General features: G+C 34.2%; 2 protein-coding genes across 3 annotated transcripts in view; one reads left to right on the top strand and one right to left on the bottom strand.

Annotated features, from left to right (window-relative positions):
- Positions 1-7,253: 7,253 nt before the first annotated feature.
- Positions 7,254-18,953, bottom strand: part of LOC127791202 (probable purple acid phosphatase 20) — a 31,854-nt gene continuing 20,154 nt past the window's right edge. Inside the window, exons 1-5 of one of the 2 annotated variants that reach the window (XM_052321050.1) lie at positions 11,199-11,579; positions 8,728-9,019; positions 8,075-8,649; positions 7,837-7,925; positions 7,254-7,492 (exon numbers count right to left, since the gene is read on the bottom strand). In XM_052321050.1, coding sequence (XP_052177010.1) covers positions 7,312-7,492; positions 7,837-7,925; positions 8,075-8,649; positions 8,728-9,019; positions 11,199-11,360 — 1,299 coding nt within the window. In that variant the 5' untranslated portion in view covers positions 11,361-11,579 and the 3' untranslated portion in view covers positions 7,254-7,311. Of the gene's footprint in view, positions 7,493-7,836; positions 7,926-8,074; positions 8,650-8,727; positions 9,020-11,198; positions 11,580-18,953 lie in introns of those variants that run through there. The other variant, XM_052321051.1, reaches the window with a different exon arrangement.
- LOC127791201 (purple acid phosphatase 22-like) lies at positions 16,033-18,793 on the top strand. The gene is made up of 5 exons (XM_052321049.1): positions 16,033-16,370; positions 16,644-16,935; positions 17,083-17,651; positions 18,202-18,290; positions 18,395-18,793. Exons 1-5 carry the CDS (start codon positions 16,182-16,184, stop codon positions 18,624-18,626), a joined length of 1,371 nt encoding a protein of 456 aa, XP_052177009.1. The 5' UTR covers positions 16,033-16,181; the 3' UTR covers positions 18,627-18,793.

Raw genomic sequence — 18,953 nt, 5'->3', positions numbered from 1 at the left:
TAAAAATTATTATACAATGACAATCAATCAAATGTAACACATGTCAATATATAATAATATTATATTAAAATATTATTACACAATATTTTTATTGTTTGCCACATTAGCGCCACGTCACCCATTTTGGTTGAAAAATTTTATATGTTACAAAATTGCAAAACTTTTTAAACTTCTATGATCATATTGAAAATAATTAAAGTTTAATAATCAAAATGAAAAACACATTAAAGTTTAGTGATCTTTGGTGTGATTTACCCTTGATATTTCCTTATGTTTTACTTATCCACTAAATTATCATTTGATGGTAAAGAGTGATACTTTTTTGCAATATTCCATGATCATAAATGATCATTGATAAGTTAGGGTGCGTTTGATAGCCAATTTTTTTCATGAAAAAGGTAAAATTTTCACTCAATTTTCAACTTATGCATTGTTTGATAACCATTCTTTTCCAGGAAAATGATTTTCCTTGCAATGGTTACGTGAGGGCATTTTTCTTCAAATTATGAAAATCAAATTCTTGGAGGAGGAGATGGAATTTTTCTGGCAATTTAAAAAGTGCAAGTGCGCAGGCAGCTGGGATGAGGGAGAAGGGCGGGGTACTTAATAAATATAAATATATGTATAAAGAGTGAATATGTCAAAAATTTAATAATTAATAAATATAAATATATAAAAAGTGAATATGTCCAAAAATTATATATAAATTCTTTCTTTAGAAAACAAAAAAATTAATTTTGTAGTTTCATTTTTTTGAGAAAATAATTTAATTAATTTAAAATATATTATTATTTTATTTTTTTTGTACAAGATTTAATATTTTTTAATACATTTTCATCATTGAATTCCATGAAAAATGTGTCATTTTTCATGAAAAATAATGCCTATCAAACACGAAATACCACGAAAATAATCAAATTCTATAGAAAATATTACCAATCAAACACGTAAAAGATGGAAAATAACATCATTTTCCAAGTAAAAAATTATACCAATCAAACAGTTTAAATTTCCAATTTTTAGGAATTCATTTTATTTCCACTCAAATTCCACCCTGGTAATCAAACGCACCCTTAAGTTAATTAGTTATTGCTAAAATTAAAAATTTATTGTAAAATTATAATAACCATGAAAGTTCGGTGGCTTTTTTATAATATATGTATTCTTAAAAAAATTATAATTAATAAATATTGAGGTATATTTTCCATATACATTAATTGTTTTGGTGAATTATTTGTAATCTTGTACGTGACATTTTGCAAATTATAAGTGTATAAATACTTTATAATTTTTATTTGCCAATATGCTGAGACCGAAAGCCAAGAAACACAACAATTTTTTTTTTTTTTTTGCAAATTTAAAAATATTTTGAGATCATTTTGTAATTAAAAATTATTAAAAATGTATTTCCAATTTAGAAACACGTTTTTATTCCGCAATCGCATTAGAGGTAAAAGCAATTTTTCCACTGTTGTTCTGGCGATCACATTAAAGACATAAACAACTTATATTTATATTTGTTTAAATAAATGATAAAATTTATTTTTATATTTATGTTTATGTTTATGTTTATGTTTACGTATGATTGAATTATTAATTTTTACATAATTTTTATATTAAAAAGAGTCTTTATATTTTTTTATTTATATCTTTATTTTTTACTTTATGAAAAAAAATATCATTTCTCTATTTTATTGTATAGTGTAAAATATCATTTTTTTTTATTGATATCTCAATTGATTTTTGTGTTGGTGGGACCCATTTCAGCAACATTATTTGGTGGTTATTGCTAAAATTTTATATCTCTAAGGCAACTAAAGAATTCACAACTGGGATCTATTTATTACCGGTTACAACTAATAACTAGCTAAAGATTAAATACGCATAGAACTATTTTTTCCCAAATTTAGATATTTAATAATGAATCATGTTAGATGTACATTATTTTTGTACTTCTTGAGCTACACAAAAGAGTATTATAACTAAAATATCCCTCGTCTCCATGCGCCTCACGTGTTTCATGAGAAATATTTTTATCATTGATACATCTTTATGTAGTACAAAATATACACAAAGACGTATCAATAAGATTTTTCTTCAATAATTAGATGCTTTTAACAATGAGATGGCAAGTGCACATAGTTGAAGATATCATCAAATATAGTGGGTGGGAGGGGAGTTCGCATCATGTCACCACAGAGGGAGGGACACATGGTGGCCATTCCGAGAGTCTTGCAGCCCATTCTGAGAGTTTCGCGACCGTACTAGTATATCCAATGGATGAGATGTGAGTGAACGACACTCACTCGGTTATTTGACGAAGTAACCTAATTTCTGCATGCTTTGGAGCGTAGAAAAGAGAAATGAGGGGATGAGATCCTCTATTTATTCAATCATATGACCGAGTGAGTCAAGTACTTGCGGGGGAGAAGAGCCCCTACCCACTCGGTCAAATGATTATGTGGGTGACCTTATTTTTTCGTGTCTCGTCACATTTTTGAGGTCTTGATTTATTTTGAAGTCTTGACTCATTTTGAGGTCTAAGATCGTAAGGATACTTGCACACTCAAGTTTCTCTGTGAATTTTTCCTCATTTGCTGGGAATATCATAAAGTATTTTTGTTATTTTACTAATTATAAAATATATAAAAAGTGTTATAAAACTAAGAAAGTTTTGAAAATAAATAAAAACTATAATAATATATACCCAACCCCTCTTCTTCTTCTTTCAATCATGCCCATATCCTCCATTTTGACTTTACAACAGAGAGGATATGATTTGGGTTTGGTAGCTCTCACAGCTTAGGAATGATTTTCTTCATTAATTACTTGGACTTGGAAGAAGAATCGATTGTTCTGTTGGATGAGGCCATGCCCCGTCCATGCCTTGATTTGATGTTATGGGTCTCCTCGCCTCAAATCAAACATCATAAATTTCAATTCCACCTTTGACTTTCAACCCTTGTCTGAATCTTTGCTCCTTCCGTGAATGATCTCAATCTCATTTAAAAGTCGAGTCTTTTTCCTCTCTAAATTTTATTATTTATATAACAAAAATTAACAAGAAACAAATACGTGGCCATCTCCAACACTATCCCTACATTCCTCAAAATTTGAGAAAATAAAATTATTGAAATTCAGCTCCAACGCACCTCTGCATATGTATTGTCACTTTTTAAAATTTAACTGAGATTGAAATGGCTCGGATGACGAAGAGTTAAAATTGATTCCTTATTGTATTTTATCCTAATGATTTTTTGTATCAGATCTGAAATTTTAAGACATCGTTGGCGACGAACAGCAACAATGACAGCGAGGAGCGACAACGACAGTGGCAACTAGCAGCGAGACCACGAGAAGAATGACGGTCGAATCTGGTGTCAACAACTAACAGAATGTCGTCTTTTTTGAACTTCTCCGACTTACAGACACCAGATCTAGCAAGCAGTGTCGCGACGACAACAACTCCCTCCTCCAACAATTTCCTCTCCATTTATCAAACAACTGCATTTGTGATGTATATTTTGATTTTGTATATATTGAATGTACGAGTGAATTATATTTTATATATTTAATTATTATTTTTTATATGTATATTTAATTATATATTTTTTTTGTAGGCAAATATTTGATTATATATTTTATGTATGCATGTATTTTATTATTTTGTATATTTAATTATTGATTATGTGTACCTCTCATCATTTTAATGTAATGTGTATGTGTGTATTTGATTATTATTAAATTATTAAATAAATAATAAATTTTTATAGTAATACAAATTATAAGTAAGGTAAAATAAATAAAATTAAAATTTATTTATAAATAAATAAAATAAGAAGAGAAATAAAGAGAAGAATAGAGAAAGTGGTTAGAGTATATCTAAATTCAGAATAGATACTGAATTATTTATAATATAATAGAGAATGTGATTGGAGATACTCAATTACCATAAGAAAATGCTATTTATACATAAACATTCTTACAAAATATTTTACATAGATGATATATCGCGAAATATCATAATATTTTGACAAAATATCGTGATATTTCGTGATATATTTTGTTCATCCCCTTCTCCTTCTCTCTCCCTTTCCCTCGCCGCTACAATTGACCACCCACCGTCATTCTTCGCCTCACCTGCTCTCGTCACTGCCACCGCCTCACCTCAACCGTTGCAACCTCTGTTGTCTCGCCTCGTCGCCTCTGCCACCTCATCGCGTTGTCTCAACCGCCTTACTACCTCACCTCTGTGGATGACAGTGTGAGAGGGAAAACGAGAAAGAGACAAAGAGAGAGATGGCATTGGGTCATTTATTGTAGGACCAAAATGGATATTTTTATTGTCTAAGTGTTTTCAGAACCCACCTTCGTTACAAGTAGCATGACTCAGAGTACCATATTATATTTGATGCCAAACCCAAAAATACCAACATTGCGTCCCGCATTCCCAAGCACATTCAAGACACAATATGTTATAAGAGACAAGCTTGAAATTATATTAATTCCTTAATTTCTTCTTGCTGATACACTAGAAACACATTTTCTAGTCCAAAACTTATACATCACGTTAACCTTAACCCCACAAGAGCAGGATGTTCAAACTAAAAATACATTACACACGCATATCCGTTGCTAGCTAGCAGATTGAGGATAACACTTGAGGTGGGATATGTGTGTGTGTGTGTGTGTGATCAATATGACATTAGTGATTAGGGTTTTGGGTGGTGGAGGTGGAGGAGAGGTTGAGGTCAGGAATGGAGTTTGGCCCGCCATTATTCTTGCAGTTGTTTGACTTCTCGGAGTTGGAGAGTTTCTGCTTGAGCTCAGAGAGCAGAGCCTGGTTTTCTTGGTTGAGCAGCTGTGCTTTCTTTCTCAGCCTCGCATTCTCTTGCATTATGTAACAGTTCTGCAGGTACAGCTCAGAGTTCAGCCTCTCCATTGCCCTGAAACCTCAAACCAAATTAATTAACCATTCAGAACAGCAAAATGGGTATCAGAAAACACCATGAACTAATGCCAAACAGTTCAGAATACTAATCAATACTCGAACGGAAACAATCCAAAACAGTGATTAAATCTTCAGAATTGTGGTGAAAACAGAGTGACTAATTAAGCTGAAGGAGGGGAAGCGAAGGACTCACAATATTTTTACCCTAAAATCTCTAGGCTGGGAGCATGAGACAGACGTGAGGAATTTGATAAATAGGGAAGGGGGGAAAGGAAAAGATCATGCTTACAATCAAATCTGAACTAGTTTTAAATTGTTTCTTTTTGCTGACCCTACAATGAAGTCAGGAATCAAGAAACAGTAAATGCAATTCAATGCATTCACACACACAGAGAAATGAACAAGCAATGGTTATATACATATATATATATATATTCTTGGCTTGTGTATAAACGAGAAGAATTTTCTCTTTTTGAGCGAGGCAATGAGCCGAAAGTAAGGCCAGAAACAGTCTGGAAATCAGGACAAAACAGGAGGAGAAGGAGACCATTCAAAAAGCTATTAAGTGGAAGCCAATATTGTTGGAGAATCCAAGAACAAAAGCAGCATTCAAGATCCCACATTTCTATATACCAATTATACAAAACATTGCAGTCGAAGGAGAAGAAAAAAAGAATAAGCATGTATATATGCATGCGAAAACTTGAAATTGTAGAAGAAAACAAAAAGAGAAGATCGGAGAGAGAGCGGTGGGCTCTTCTCTTTAGCTTTTCGAAAAAAGATCACCTTTGGGAAGGTTGGTTAAACTGTGGAGAGGCTGCCTTGGCCTTAGAAGATTGTGCTGCTTTGTTTTGGCTCTCAGAACTTGGAGAAAAGAACAAAGATAGAGAAGTGATAGACAAAGCGAATTGGGTGTGGTCATTATATAGTGAAGAAAAGTAAGAGAGAGAGAGAGAGAGAGAGAGCTGTATTTTCTACTGAGACTGTCAAAATATAATCATGCGAGTGTAAGGAAAGGAGGCGGCCAATTTAATTCAATGGTGTTCTTGGAAGAATGATGGCGGATGGTGATGATGATGAAGATGAAGATCACAGGATAACAAAGAAAGAAAGAAAGAAAGGGTTTTGCGATTCTTCTTCGACTTCTTCTCTCAACTAACTTCCATTCCAATAATCTTCGGGCTCTGCTGGTTCAATTCAAGGGGGGTGATGATGATGATATGGGAGTGGCAGTGAAGAAGGGCATTTCGGACATTTCGGTCAGAGCTTCAAATGATGGTGGGCTCGGCCACCTCTAAGATACGCAATGATGCCCGGCCCATGATCACCTCAACGCTATTCCCATAATCCCATTTCCTTCTTTCCTGTCTCCCCTCTCTGTTTCTTTTATTTTTTATATTATATATATATATATATATTCAACAAATCAATATTAATAATATTTTGCTTAAAAACATTTTTATTTGTACATTACTCGTCTATACATTATGGGTCTCAACTAATTGCAGATTATTAAATGACATTGTTGAGTAGTCCTGTTTTGCAGTTGATTTTTCAGGTATGGTCCGTTTGAAGGGATCTCTCAGATCTGCTCATCTGCCCTTAAGTACAAACAAGGGTGAAATTTTGTGGGTAAATAATAAAGAGGGTCTGAAATAGCCAATGATGGCTGGACCCTAATAATAATAATCATACGCCATTGCCACCCCCCTCTTTAATAGGCCCATTGCTTTTTGCAGCAGCCGTGACGAGTCAGCTTCACGCTCCTCCTGATAAAAACGTCAAAGTTTCCTTTGATCAAATTTTTAAGGGGTTACATTGCAGTGATCAAAACATCTTAATTTGCATGCCCCATTCACACACTCATTCCTTCAAACCCCCTCTTTTTTCTATCTTTGTTTTCATGTTATCTCTTGTCAATTTCACATCCGTAGTTTATCATAAATAAATAAATGTTATTAATTGGAGTCCACGGAGATCATTAATACGTACGTACGTGTGCGGGAGAGATGATTGCATTTGCAGCGGCCTGTGGAAGTACTTCTTGCTGGCTAGCCCATGCATGATGTTTTGGAGATTGCAAGTTGGAAGTCACTCGAGCTCTGCTTTTGGAAGCCTATTTCGGATGATTTCACATAATTACCGATTCGTGCGAGGCTAATGATGGAATTACACTGTTCTACTTAAAAGTGCATGGCTCGAAACCTACACGTGAGCTTAGTTGGCTGTGTCATCATTCATGGTTGAAATTCTGTTCTTAGCCTAATTTTGACCGTATTGAATATAATAACATTATTATTATTATTACTAGAGATCAACAATAATATCGTGATATATATGCATGAAATTAAATTGTAAGTTTAATTACAAGAAGGAAGAGATGTGAGGTTGATTAGCCATGCGGAATCAGCTGCAACTGGTTCGTCGTCGTGGTTCCTGTGCCAAGTCCATAGTGCGTGGCTTGCGTTCACTACTTGAAGCTGGCCGTGCCCAAAACTGGCTTCCCTCACCACTGATATTCTGGGTTGCGGATCAATGTACCTGTTGTGATCAGGTTAATTAAACATAATTAGTGAAAATTTAGTAATGTAAAAGGATAATATAATACACGAAACTTTTACATTACTCGTAACATTTATATTATTCACTAAGATAAAATTTGCCTAACATAAATAAATTGAGAGAAAAGGAGCTTGGGTCTCATGGAGGGGGGGAGAGACCCCTACACCCACGCCTCTCCCCTTCTAGCTTAGCTTGCGCCGTGATGTTAGGCAACATGAACAACATATCATTCCTGATATAATATTGGTCGTGATAGAACTTGCTTCAATCCAAATGAAATGAGAGAGAGGTTCGTGGAAAAGAAAGAAAAAAACAAAACCTACTTGTTGGCCAGGCCTTCGCGGTTACCACCGTCCCCTATGTTTATGTACACTGGGCCGCAAATGTTGGATTCGCCTTTGTAAACACGAGCCTGTCCAAATTGGAAGCACAATATATAAATATATATATATATTTGTAAAATTAAAATAAATAAATAACAATGAGATGGGTATATTAATATTAATTAATATTATATCCACGATGATGAGATCATAAAACAGGGGAGGGGAGAATGCTTACGAAGCGCTCGTAGGCATGAACATGCCCGGCGAAGACGACATCCACCCGAGCTCCATAGATCAACTTTTCCATGGCGGCCTTCATCTCATCAGATTCCCTCTCGCCCTGATGAGCCGTATTCGAATTATACCACGGCGCATGAACCAGCGCCACCAGCCACGGCGTCTTCCTCCGGTCCACCTTCCCCAATTCCGCCTGCAGCCACCGGTACTGCTCCGACCCGGCACTGAAATCAGTGTACGATCCCAGCATCACAACGTGAACGCCGGACACGTCGAAGGAATAGTAGAGGTTGGATTCGGAGCCGCTATTCTCAAACGGCATCCGCCACCGCGAGTTATAGGCTGTGAAGGCTTGGGAATGGAGGAGCGGGATCTTCTCGATCTCGTGGTTGCCCTGAGTCACCATCAAGGGGCGGCGGCTCGCCAGTGGGGCGACCAGCCGGCCGAAGGAGTCCCACAGCGGCTGGACCATGTCGGCGTAGGACAAGTCGCCGGGAAGGAGTAGCACGTCGTAGTTTGATTCTGAAATGTGTTGGAGAGTTGAGCTCGTCCAGTCTGTCTGCCCTAGATCGCCTGGAAAATCACGCCCAATTTGCGCTGGCTATTAGCCAAAATCGAAAATCTACCGTGATTGTAGCTTGGTATACATACCGACGATAGCTAGATTGATCGGAAATTGAGCCGGCGGCGTCTTGAAGCAGAGCTCGGGGTCGGAGTCGGAGCCACAGCGATAGTGATACACTGTGTTTGGCTTCAATGGACCGATCACCACATCGTGTATTTCACCAGACTGATACATCAGATAACGGTAAGACGACGACGTCCCGTTTGCTGAAGAATCATAGACGCCGGGAGAAGAGCCGTATCTCACCGTCGACGGCGTCTCTTCGTCGGTAATCCACGAAATTCTCATCCGGTCGCTGCCCACCAGAGATATGTGCACCTTCAACCAGAGCAAAAATAATATAAGGAAAACATAAATGTTATTTAGATATGTAATTTTGACTGTTTTTGTGAAATTAGGTAACATTTCTCCAAATTATTAATTGTGTATTAATATATTAATAAATAAATAAATAATTCGGAGAAATGTATACTGATATAAATTAATTCTCATAATTTGGTAAAATGATACAATTATTTTATTAATACTATATAAATAAATAAATAATATTTATTTATTATTAATTGTGTATTATTATATAAGCATTAATATATTATTTTATCCGGAGATATGTAATTTTATTAACACTATGATATAATTATTTTATTAATATTAAATAAATGATATAATATAATATAATATAATATAATACTTGTTTATTTATTTATTTATATTAGTATAAATAAAATAATTCGGAGAGTTAATAAATAAATGGTTATCAGTAATAATATATTATTTTTTGTTATGTTTATACAGATTTTTGTTTAAATACATTTTACTAAAATATTTAAATCAAGGAAAATTTTAAACAGTCATCAAAACATGCGTACAAGTGTTAAATTCAACTAGGCTAAACGTTAGTTTATGTTCCTAAGCATTTTTTTTTTTAAATTTAATTTTTTTCATAATTTCATATATATTTTTGAACTTACATCAAAAACATATTTATACTCCTAAACTTTTCATGATTCCAAATATATATTTAAACTGTGCAAAATAATTCATTTAAATACCTAACAAACAACTGATACGCAAGCACATTGACATAATAGTTTTGTGACGCCTTTTAAACTCTTTTTCTGTCTCATAATACCTCTTTTCTCTCCTTGTCATCTCCAACATCTCTTTTGATTGAGCTACCTAAGCTAATTGGGTTAAACAAGTCACTCGTATACCCAATTCAATGATCAACCCATAGTTTGGGGGATTGAATATGAGGCCAGTGAGTAGCGAAGATGACGCTAATCTATGGATAACATTTTATTGTAACAAACATAACTAAAGAAACACAATCAGATGAGACAATGAAGAGAGAAAATATCGTTGGTGAGAGAGAGAGTTGAGCAGACGTCAAAAAACTGCTACATCAGTATGCGAGACAGCTAAAGAGACACTCAAAAACTATCACGTCAGCATGTGTGTGTATCATTTGTTAGTCAAGTATTTAAATGAGTGATTTTACGTAACTTAAGCGCATATTTAAGACCACAAAAAGTTTAAGATTTTACAAGAAAAAAATACAAAATTTTAAATACTTAAATAAGTTTTTGACCTTAGTTCATAAACATATTTGGAACTACAAAAATTTTAAGATTTTATAGAAGAAAAAAAACAAAAATTTAGTGATATAAATATGCTTATAATGGCCATCCAACTAACGCTCAGTTCCACCAGTTAGCTCATTAATGCAAAAAACATTTAAATTGAAAGTATTAGACATTTAAAAAAATATTACATGTTTATTTATAGATAAACAAATTGAAAATTATTTAATTGGACTCCTTAATACAAGTATTGTTATAGAATAAATATAGAGCCCTCCAGAGTCTATATATATATAATTACAAGATCCCTTGTAGTCAATGCTGCTTTGTTTTGTTTTTATTTTTGTATAAAACATAGCACATAAATAATTTTTATTTTTTACTCAAATGTTATTGAAATACTAACTTAATTAAGATGAATAAATAAATATTATTAGACAACTGATTACTTGAAATGTTTAATTAGTTAAAATAAAAAAATTGACAAACATATTTCAACCAATGATTTATTTGCAAGAAATCTGAAAGTAGCTCCGAAAACAAAGCAATAGTCAACAAGTTCTGATTCATCTCCCTAAGGCGTTTGGGTTTGGTAGCCCAACACTTACAAAAGCTTATTCAATACATCTACCATCTAACCTAAATTTTCCCCATACCCACTACAAGGAAGGTGACTGGCACGCTCTGAATACCAACTATTCTATAAGAATAATGATAATGAAGCTTAGTAACAAACAACAATGCATCTTATTTCTATTAATTTAATTATTTTTAACTGTAAACATGTCCATTTTCGATTTCCAAGGCCGTGCCCCCTACACTCTAGATGTTCACTTACCCATTTTTAAGCGATTCCTCTGGTGATGCTTCGGTGTTATATGTATGTACGTGATGGAGAGGAGAAAACGGAGTACCTGTTGGGGAGAAGCAGAGCCGAGGTTTTCCGGCGATGGGACGAACCGGGTTTGGCGAGGCGGCGGCCGGTCATACGAAAGAACGCCACCGCCGCAGCAGAGGAGCAACAATATTCCGGCAAACGCGCAGATGACGAACTGCGAGCCGGCGGCCATTTCCATTTGGGGAATTAAGTGAAACAAGAGGAGGAGGAGGAGGAGGAGAAGAAGAAGAAGAGGAGGAGGAGGGAATATGCTAGTAACCAACCGTACGTGAAAGCGAATATTATGAATGATACAATTAAGATCATCAGCTTATTTAAAGCGTGAAATGGATCCAGCCAGCTTATGGTTTTGTCTGGATTGGATTGGATTGGATTGCCTTGGCATGTACGTTCCTTAAGGTCGTAACTGCACATAATTATCTCAGCTTTTTCGTTTTTTGTTTACTATTTATAATAAAGCAATGCAAAACCCAAAACGGCAGCCGGTGAGCTGACAATCCTCGTGGGTTTAGAGTCAGTTTCTCCAGATGTTGACGCGTGGCTCTGTTCGCCTTCGAGGCAGGGGATCCACGTTATTGCTACGGTAGCGTTGGGTGTTGTATATAAATTTTGTCTAAATTATATATATAAAGGTGGGATCTAAAGAATAAAAATAAATTTATAAATATTTTATAAAAAAATAAATTATTTTTATAAAATACTAAATTTTATATATAAAGGTGGCATTTACAATACTAAATTTTATAAAAAAAAATAAATTATTTTTTAAATATATATATATTTTATAAAATACTATTAACCATTTATCTTACTATAGTTTTAGATGAAATAAGTTTTTTAAAATTAAAATTAATAAAATCTTATTTACCTTCAACTAATTTAATTATATTATAAATTTTAAAAAAATTACTTTCTAAACTTGAATATAAAATTTTAATTAATTGATGTGGCATCAACTGAAATTACTAGAATACCCCTACGCACTGATAGTCTCACCTGCCACGCGGATCACCTGAGAGACCGACACGTGGCAAGTCAACACTCCGGAGCGGAGCCCGGGAAATCCGGGCCGAATCGCAAGACCCGTTCCAACTTGACCGGGATTATTGGGGGTCGTGCCCGCTCATCTCGGGTACCCCAAAATGGTTTCGCCTATAAAAGACAAGGACTCTCGCCAGGTATATACAAGCTCTACAGCTCTCTCATTTACTACTACTTGCTTTATTCTACTTATTTGAGTGTCGGAGTCCACCCCGGGGTGATCCAAGCCCCGGCCCTCCATTGTCTTGCAGGTCCTACACCCGAGGTCCGACATCCCCAAGTCCGAGGTTCCATTCCCGAGGTCCAGTCGCAGAGGTGGCACGTGGTGGTTGGTCCCAAAAATCATCATCATTAATAATTTTATATCATATTTAAAATTACTAAAATAATTTGTATTACTAAAAAAATTTAATAATATTTATTTATCTTAATCCGCCCCCGCATTAATGGCAATGCCCCAATTACCTTAAAATTGACCATTTGACCTTAATGAATAGAGAGCCTTCGATTCGATTGTACACATTTCTTTGTAGTTTACTTAAAATTGACCATTCGCAGCATTTATCAGCCATAAAATGTTTACTTTCTATTTTTATTTAAAAAAACAAAACAAAACAAAACAAAACAAACATAAAACAAAACAAAACAAACATACACCTAAATTTCCTGTGATTTAATTAGGTGATTGGACCGAGACACCTTCTATGGTTTAAAAATATTTATACTAGTTATTATAATTTAATAATAATTATTTGACAAAGACATCTAACTCAATTAAATTAACTTAATTTAACGTTAATATATATGTCGGCTTTGTGTGATGGGCAGTGCCGGCGCGAATCCCAATCCCAGAACTGTTAAACTAAACTGGAAACAAGTAATCAAGATTTTATTTGTAAGTAAGAAAAAAAATCACTATTTTATTTAAAATAATATATTTTTATGATCATTTATTACACTTTTGAATTAAACTGAAAATATTAAAAAAGTTAGACAATATGTCTTACTGGTCATGTCTAAGTATAAATAGGAGATGCGTATATTAAGTTTTAAAAGTTACTCTTACGGTGTGTTTGATCGAGATGAAAAATGATCCTTAGAAATTTTAATTCTTTGATTTCAAAGAAAATTTTTACTTTTTGAACTAAGATGAAATTTAAATTCCATGAAATTAAAAAATTGTTTGATAGAATTTATTGAAATTTAGATGAAATTCGAATTCTACCCTCATTTTTCACCCCATCAAACGCACCCTTATTTCTCCTAACATCCAAAAGTTTTACAAGATAATTCCATCCAATTAAATTTATATTTCATAGATATGTTTAGAGGTGAGCAATATTTCGGTTAAATCAAAATAATTGAACTGAATCAGCTAAAATTATCGATTCATTTTGGTTCAAGTTATAAGTTGGTTTGATTAGATTTCTAAATTTGATAATTTTAATTATTTCAACTCGGTTCGATTTTCATATTGAAAAAATTGAAAACAATCGATCAAAAATGATATCACTTTTGTATTTTATTGTTTTGTTTTTTGTTTGTTTGTTTTTTTTTTCAAATTTTTAAGTTTTTCAGTTTGTTTGGTTTAAGAATCTATATATTCAGTTAATTTGGTTCGATTTTTGACATAATTTCAACCTATTTGATTTGAGTAATTTGAAAGGTTAACCCTAAGATACTTTTTGATCATTAATATATATTTACATAAATTTTTGAACTTTCATCTGAAAAAGGAAAGATGAAATAATTTTTGAAATTTATACACATGAATTATAATTTGGTAAAATTTTAAAATATCCATGTCAAGTAACTGGTATTTGATGATGGGCATGTAGTTTCAAGGTAAAAATGGGAAAATGTCCCTTATTTGGGTGAGATTTAACTCAAAAGTTTAAAGTTAATTTAAAGACTCATTAATCTTATAAAAAATAAGTTTGAAGGGTTGGGTTTGGAATTAAACTAAGCTCATGCCCCAACGAGCCAAATCTAACTTTCTAAGAATGAAACACCAAATTGGTGCCCAATTTCTAGTCTCAAAATACACTCCAATGAATATACTAATTTGGTGTAAGTGAACAATATAACATCAAATTTGGTGTCATACTATTCATCAACACCAAATTTATTTTTTGGTTTTATTTTCAAATTTGCCCATTTTATTATAACTTCAAAACAAATTATTCCCTTTATATCTTTTATTATATTTGTATATTTTAATTAATAATTATAAATATAAATTAAATTGTTATAAAAAATACATACCAATGGAAATATTTTATATATTAAGATCTATAAAATGAGTATAATATTGAATATATTTTAAAATATTTAATAAATATTATAAATACCATATTAATATAAAATGAATTAACATTGTTTATGTATGAAAATTTTTTATTTCAACAATTACTTGATAAAAAGATAATATTTTTAATGCAGAAATTTAAGAATATAATAAAAAATAATAACATTTCTATTAACTTAAATTAAAAATACACGATTAAAATAAAAAAACAATTTAAAATAAAAAAAAGAAGGTGAGAAAATTAGCTGAAATATTAAGTAAAAAAAATATTTATGAAAAAAATAGTTAGTTCAATTTAAAATATTAGTTGAAAAAATGAGATGGATAAATAATTAGGTGGATAAACAATTAGTTTGATAAAAGTTAGGTGAAAATAATTAATTAAAAATTAGTTAGAAAATTAATTAGAATGATATAATTTGTAAAAAAAATTTAAAAAATTATGAGAGTAATTATTAATTTTTTTTTATAAAATGTGACTAATTATTTTAATAATAATATTTTAAGTTAAATAAATAAATTAATATTAATTAAACAATTTATTATAGAATATTCTTTAAAGATGTTTTTTGAACTAATTTGGTGTTGAGTATGTTGGAGTGAATAAAAATTTAGTGTAAATTACGCTTTGACGTCAAAATGGTATCAAATTTGATATTAGACATTAGAGATACTTTAAGTAGCATATCCAAAACACTCACCAACTTCAAAGTTTCATCGTATATTAAGTCAACTGTCAATCAATCAAATGTTACAATTATGACTGTTTATCAATCCTTTTAGTACACCCTATAAAAGAGTGTAATTTTTTAAAACTTAGCTAGATATTTTATGAATTGTATTATTATTATTATTATGTCATTTAATCTCAGATTTAATGACAAATTTGAGCTTTACAAGACCCATCATGAAATCAAAGCTAACTGTCCTTATGTAATTAGAGCAAGTCCTGGATAATATCAGCCTTGAGGACCACTAAAAACACCTCGATCAAAGAAAAGTCAATCACAGGCATGCATAATAATTATATAGATAAGATGGTGATCCTGGACAGCAATGGCACATTCCGTGAATATTCAATTTTTTTTTTTATTTGGCTTGAGAATATTCTGATCATTAAGTTGACAGTCGAGAGAGTTTTAAAGTCCCTAACTCCCAGCTAATGCTAATTTTCTATTCTTTTGTTTACGGATCTGTGGATGGAATCTGTCACCATCTTCGCATGTGATTCACTGATCCCTTGTATCTCTCTCTTATCTATCTATATTACGACTGGTTTAAGCGTGTTTTGATAAAACGGTGATGAATTATTTAATTTTACGCAAAACTTACTTGCGTTGAGGATTCGGGTTAAATAAGGAAAAAGCTCAAGTGAGCTGTGCACGTATTAAGGATCTTAATCTTAATTAATTCCTTGTTTGGCTTATAGTTAGCTGGATAAAATGATTAACGCAAAGGGGTGTGCAACAGTTCCGCAAGTTATGGCATTCCTGATTCTGAAGTCACTTACTTGACGCCATCATATTCCATTCTTTTCCCTGCTTTTGATTTTCTCGTTTCCCCGTACGTACCTTTTAGAACTTTATATATAATCAAGCGCCTGTGCTGTGTGTGTCTTAAACCAAACCCAGTTCGTAGAATCGTAGATTTATGAAAACTTTTGCTTTACTGGAGTCGAAGAAATTAATGGAGGTATGGTGCTCACCTGCCATCGTCTTCTTCCTCTTCGTCTTCTTCCAACTTCATTTGCAGTCGCTGGCAACGCCGGAGTACGGTCGTCAGCCACCTCGGTCCATCGTTTTCACCCAACACGAACGGCCTGAATCAGAGCCTCAACAGGTTTCTCTAATGGTTTCATCTTGTTTTTGTTTTTAGTGTTGTTTTTAATTAAATTTGAGAAAGACAAAATTAACCCCCATGACTGCATTGGGCAAACCCGAGAACAATACTCCTTAAGAAAGATAGTCCAATTTTGAAAAATACAACCGTTTTCTGATTGGACTTGCAGAAATCATATCAACATCGGTAATCATTTCTTTCGTACTGAAACGTTTTGATTCAAAGTTCAAAATTTATAAATTACTATGATTTTTAAAAGAACTGGGCTTCTAGATTCACGTATCACTAGCCGGGAAGGGCCACATGAGAGTCTCATGGGTCACATCCGACGACGACGCGCCGTCGACTGTAGAATACGGCAAGACGCTGGGGAAATACGAATCGTCGGCTACCGGAGAACATACCAAGTACCACTATTTCTTCTACACCTCCGGCAAGATCCACCACGTCAAGATCGGACCTTTGGAACCCAGCACCACCTATTACTACCGGTGCAGCGGGTCCGGCCCGGAGTTCAGCCTCCGGACACCTCCTTCCGCCTTTCCTATCGAGTTCGCCGTAGTTGGTCAGTGTTCTTCTTCTTCTTTCAAAGTTAATGCAAATATATGCCCCCGTCTAAGCTTGTAAGCAATGAAAGTAGTAGCGTTTTAGAAACGCCAGTTAAGGGAATATGTCGTCGGTAAATCAACATATTGAACCTGGTTGAAAACAGGCGATTTAGGGCAAACCGAGTGGACTGCATCTACCCTACAACACGTTAATGCCAGCGACTACAATGTGCTCTTATTGCCCGGTGATCTATCTTACGCCGACACGCACCAGCCGATCTGGGACTCGTTCGGCCGCCTGGTCGAGCCGTACGCCAGTCGACGGCCATGGATGGTGACGGAGGGCAACCATGAAATAGAGACGTTGCCGATCGTCCATCCCCATGGCTTCAAGGCCTACAATGCAAGGTGGCTGATGCCACACAGAGAGAGTATGTCAAAATCAAACCTATACTATTCGTTTGATGTCGCTGGCACACATGTCATCATGTTGGGATCTTACACCGACTTCGAGGCTGGCTCAGAGCAGTACGAGTGGCTCGAAGCCGACTTGGCTAAAGTCAACAGATTGAAGACACCGTGGCTGGTCGTGTTGCTCCATGCTCCGTGGTACAACACCAACGCTGCCCACAGAGGTGAAGGAGAGAGCATGAGGAAGGCCATGGAGGCGCTCTTGTATATGGCGCGAACTGATTTGGTTTTCGCAGGGCATGTTCATGCATATGAACGCTTCGTAAGTCACTTGGCATTAATATTATATCGAGAGGTTTTAGGCATACCAGCCGTGACATAAATTTATAAGTCGTTTGTTAACTAAAAATTACTTTTGAGTGAGAATTAGCAGTCTTATAGATGATATCTATGCTAGTCTATGACAATTAATGAGCAAGTCTCTGCTTGAAAAATGTTTCAATTGATTTGGTTGTGGCCTAGTATATTAATTAATTACTTTGTCCCATGGAACCATAAGTCACAATCAGGGGATCGAATATGTGCTTTTGAAAGATATAACTTGTTCTTATACCCCTGCCATGTGGACATCTTCTTCTGGCCTGATAAAAAGTATAAGAATTAAAAGATACTAGTTTGTTAAAAATCAACCTTACGTGGGTAAGTGTCTGTCTTTGTCCCTTGGATATGTAAGTTACCCTCAACTAAGTACTCTTTTGGGTAAGGCTCTAATGTTATAATTGGGATGTTCGGACACTTGAAAATTCCAATTTTGCCTCTTCTGATTTCTCTCTGTTTAGTTTGCAGTAAATCTTACATTTCGTCATTTGCAGACTAGAGTGTATGACAATAAAGAGGACCCATGTGGTCCTGTATATGTGACGGTTGGCGATGGAGGGAACAGAGAGGGGCTTGCTTTGAAGTGAGTACTCGTTGGCATATAATATAAGTACTTGTTAATATATATATATAAATCACCTGCCAATTATAAATTTAAGCATTCTATCTGGACCTGACTATATGTAGGTTTGAGAAGCCGAGCCCGTCAATTTCAATTTATCGAGAACCGAGCTTCGGGCATGGCCGGTTGAGGATTTTGAACCAAACCCATGCTCACTGGTCGTGGCATCGGAACAATGAGTCCAACTCCATGGTTGCTGATGAGGTCTGGTTCGAGAGCTTGAGCTCTGTCAAAACTTGCAACCAAGGCATTGCCGGAGGGAAAGGGTGGTCGGGTTCTCTCAAAGACGAACTTTAAACCCATTAACCCTTATTACTTGTCGTTCCGAATTCGAAATTTCAAATTGATTGCATAGTCATCACATATCATCTGGATTTGAGCTCGCCTTAATTTTGAACATATCTGTATTCAAATATCAAGTCAGTGAAATTAGAGGTAAATCAGTTGTTGTTTAGCTTGGCATGCGTACAGTATATACTATATACACACGGCTTCTCTTATAGAAATGTTATTCAATTCTGCATTATCATGAAAAATATTGGGGTCTAATTTGATTTATTAGATACTTGTAGATAGATCAATTATTTGGTTGATTTTGAGTCTAAAATGATAAATCTGATCGTA

This window comes from Diospyros lotus, chromosome 14 (assembly GCF_014633365.1).
Source record: "Diospyros lotus cultivar Yz01 chromosome 14, ASM1463336v1, whole genome shotgun sequence".
Lineage (NCBI taxonomy): Eukaryota > Viridiplantae > Streptophyta > Magnoliopsida > Ericales > Ebenaceae > Diospyros > Diospyros lotus.
This window is presented reverse-complemented; position numbering and strand designations above follow the sequence as displayed.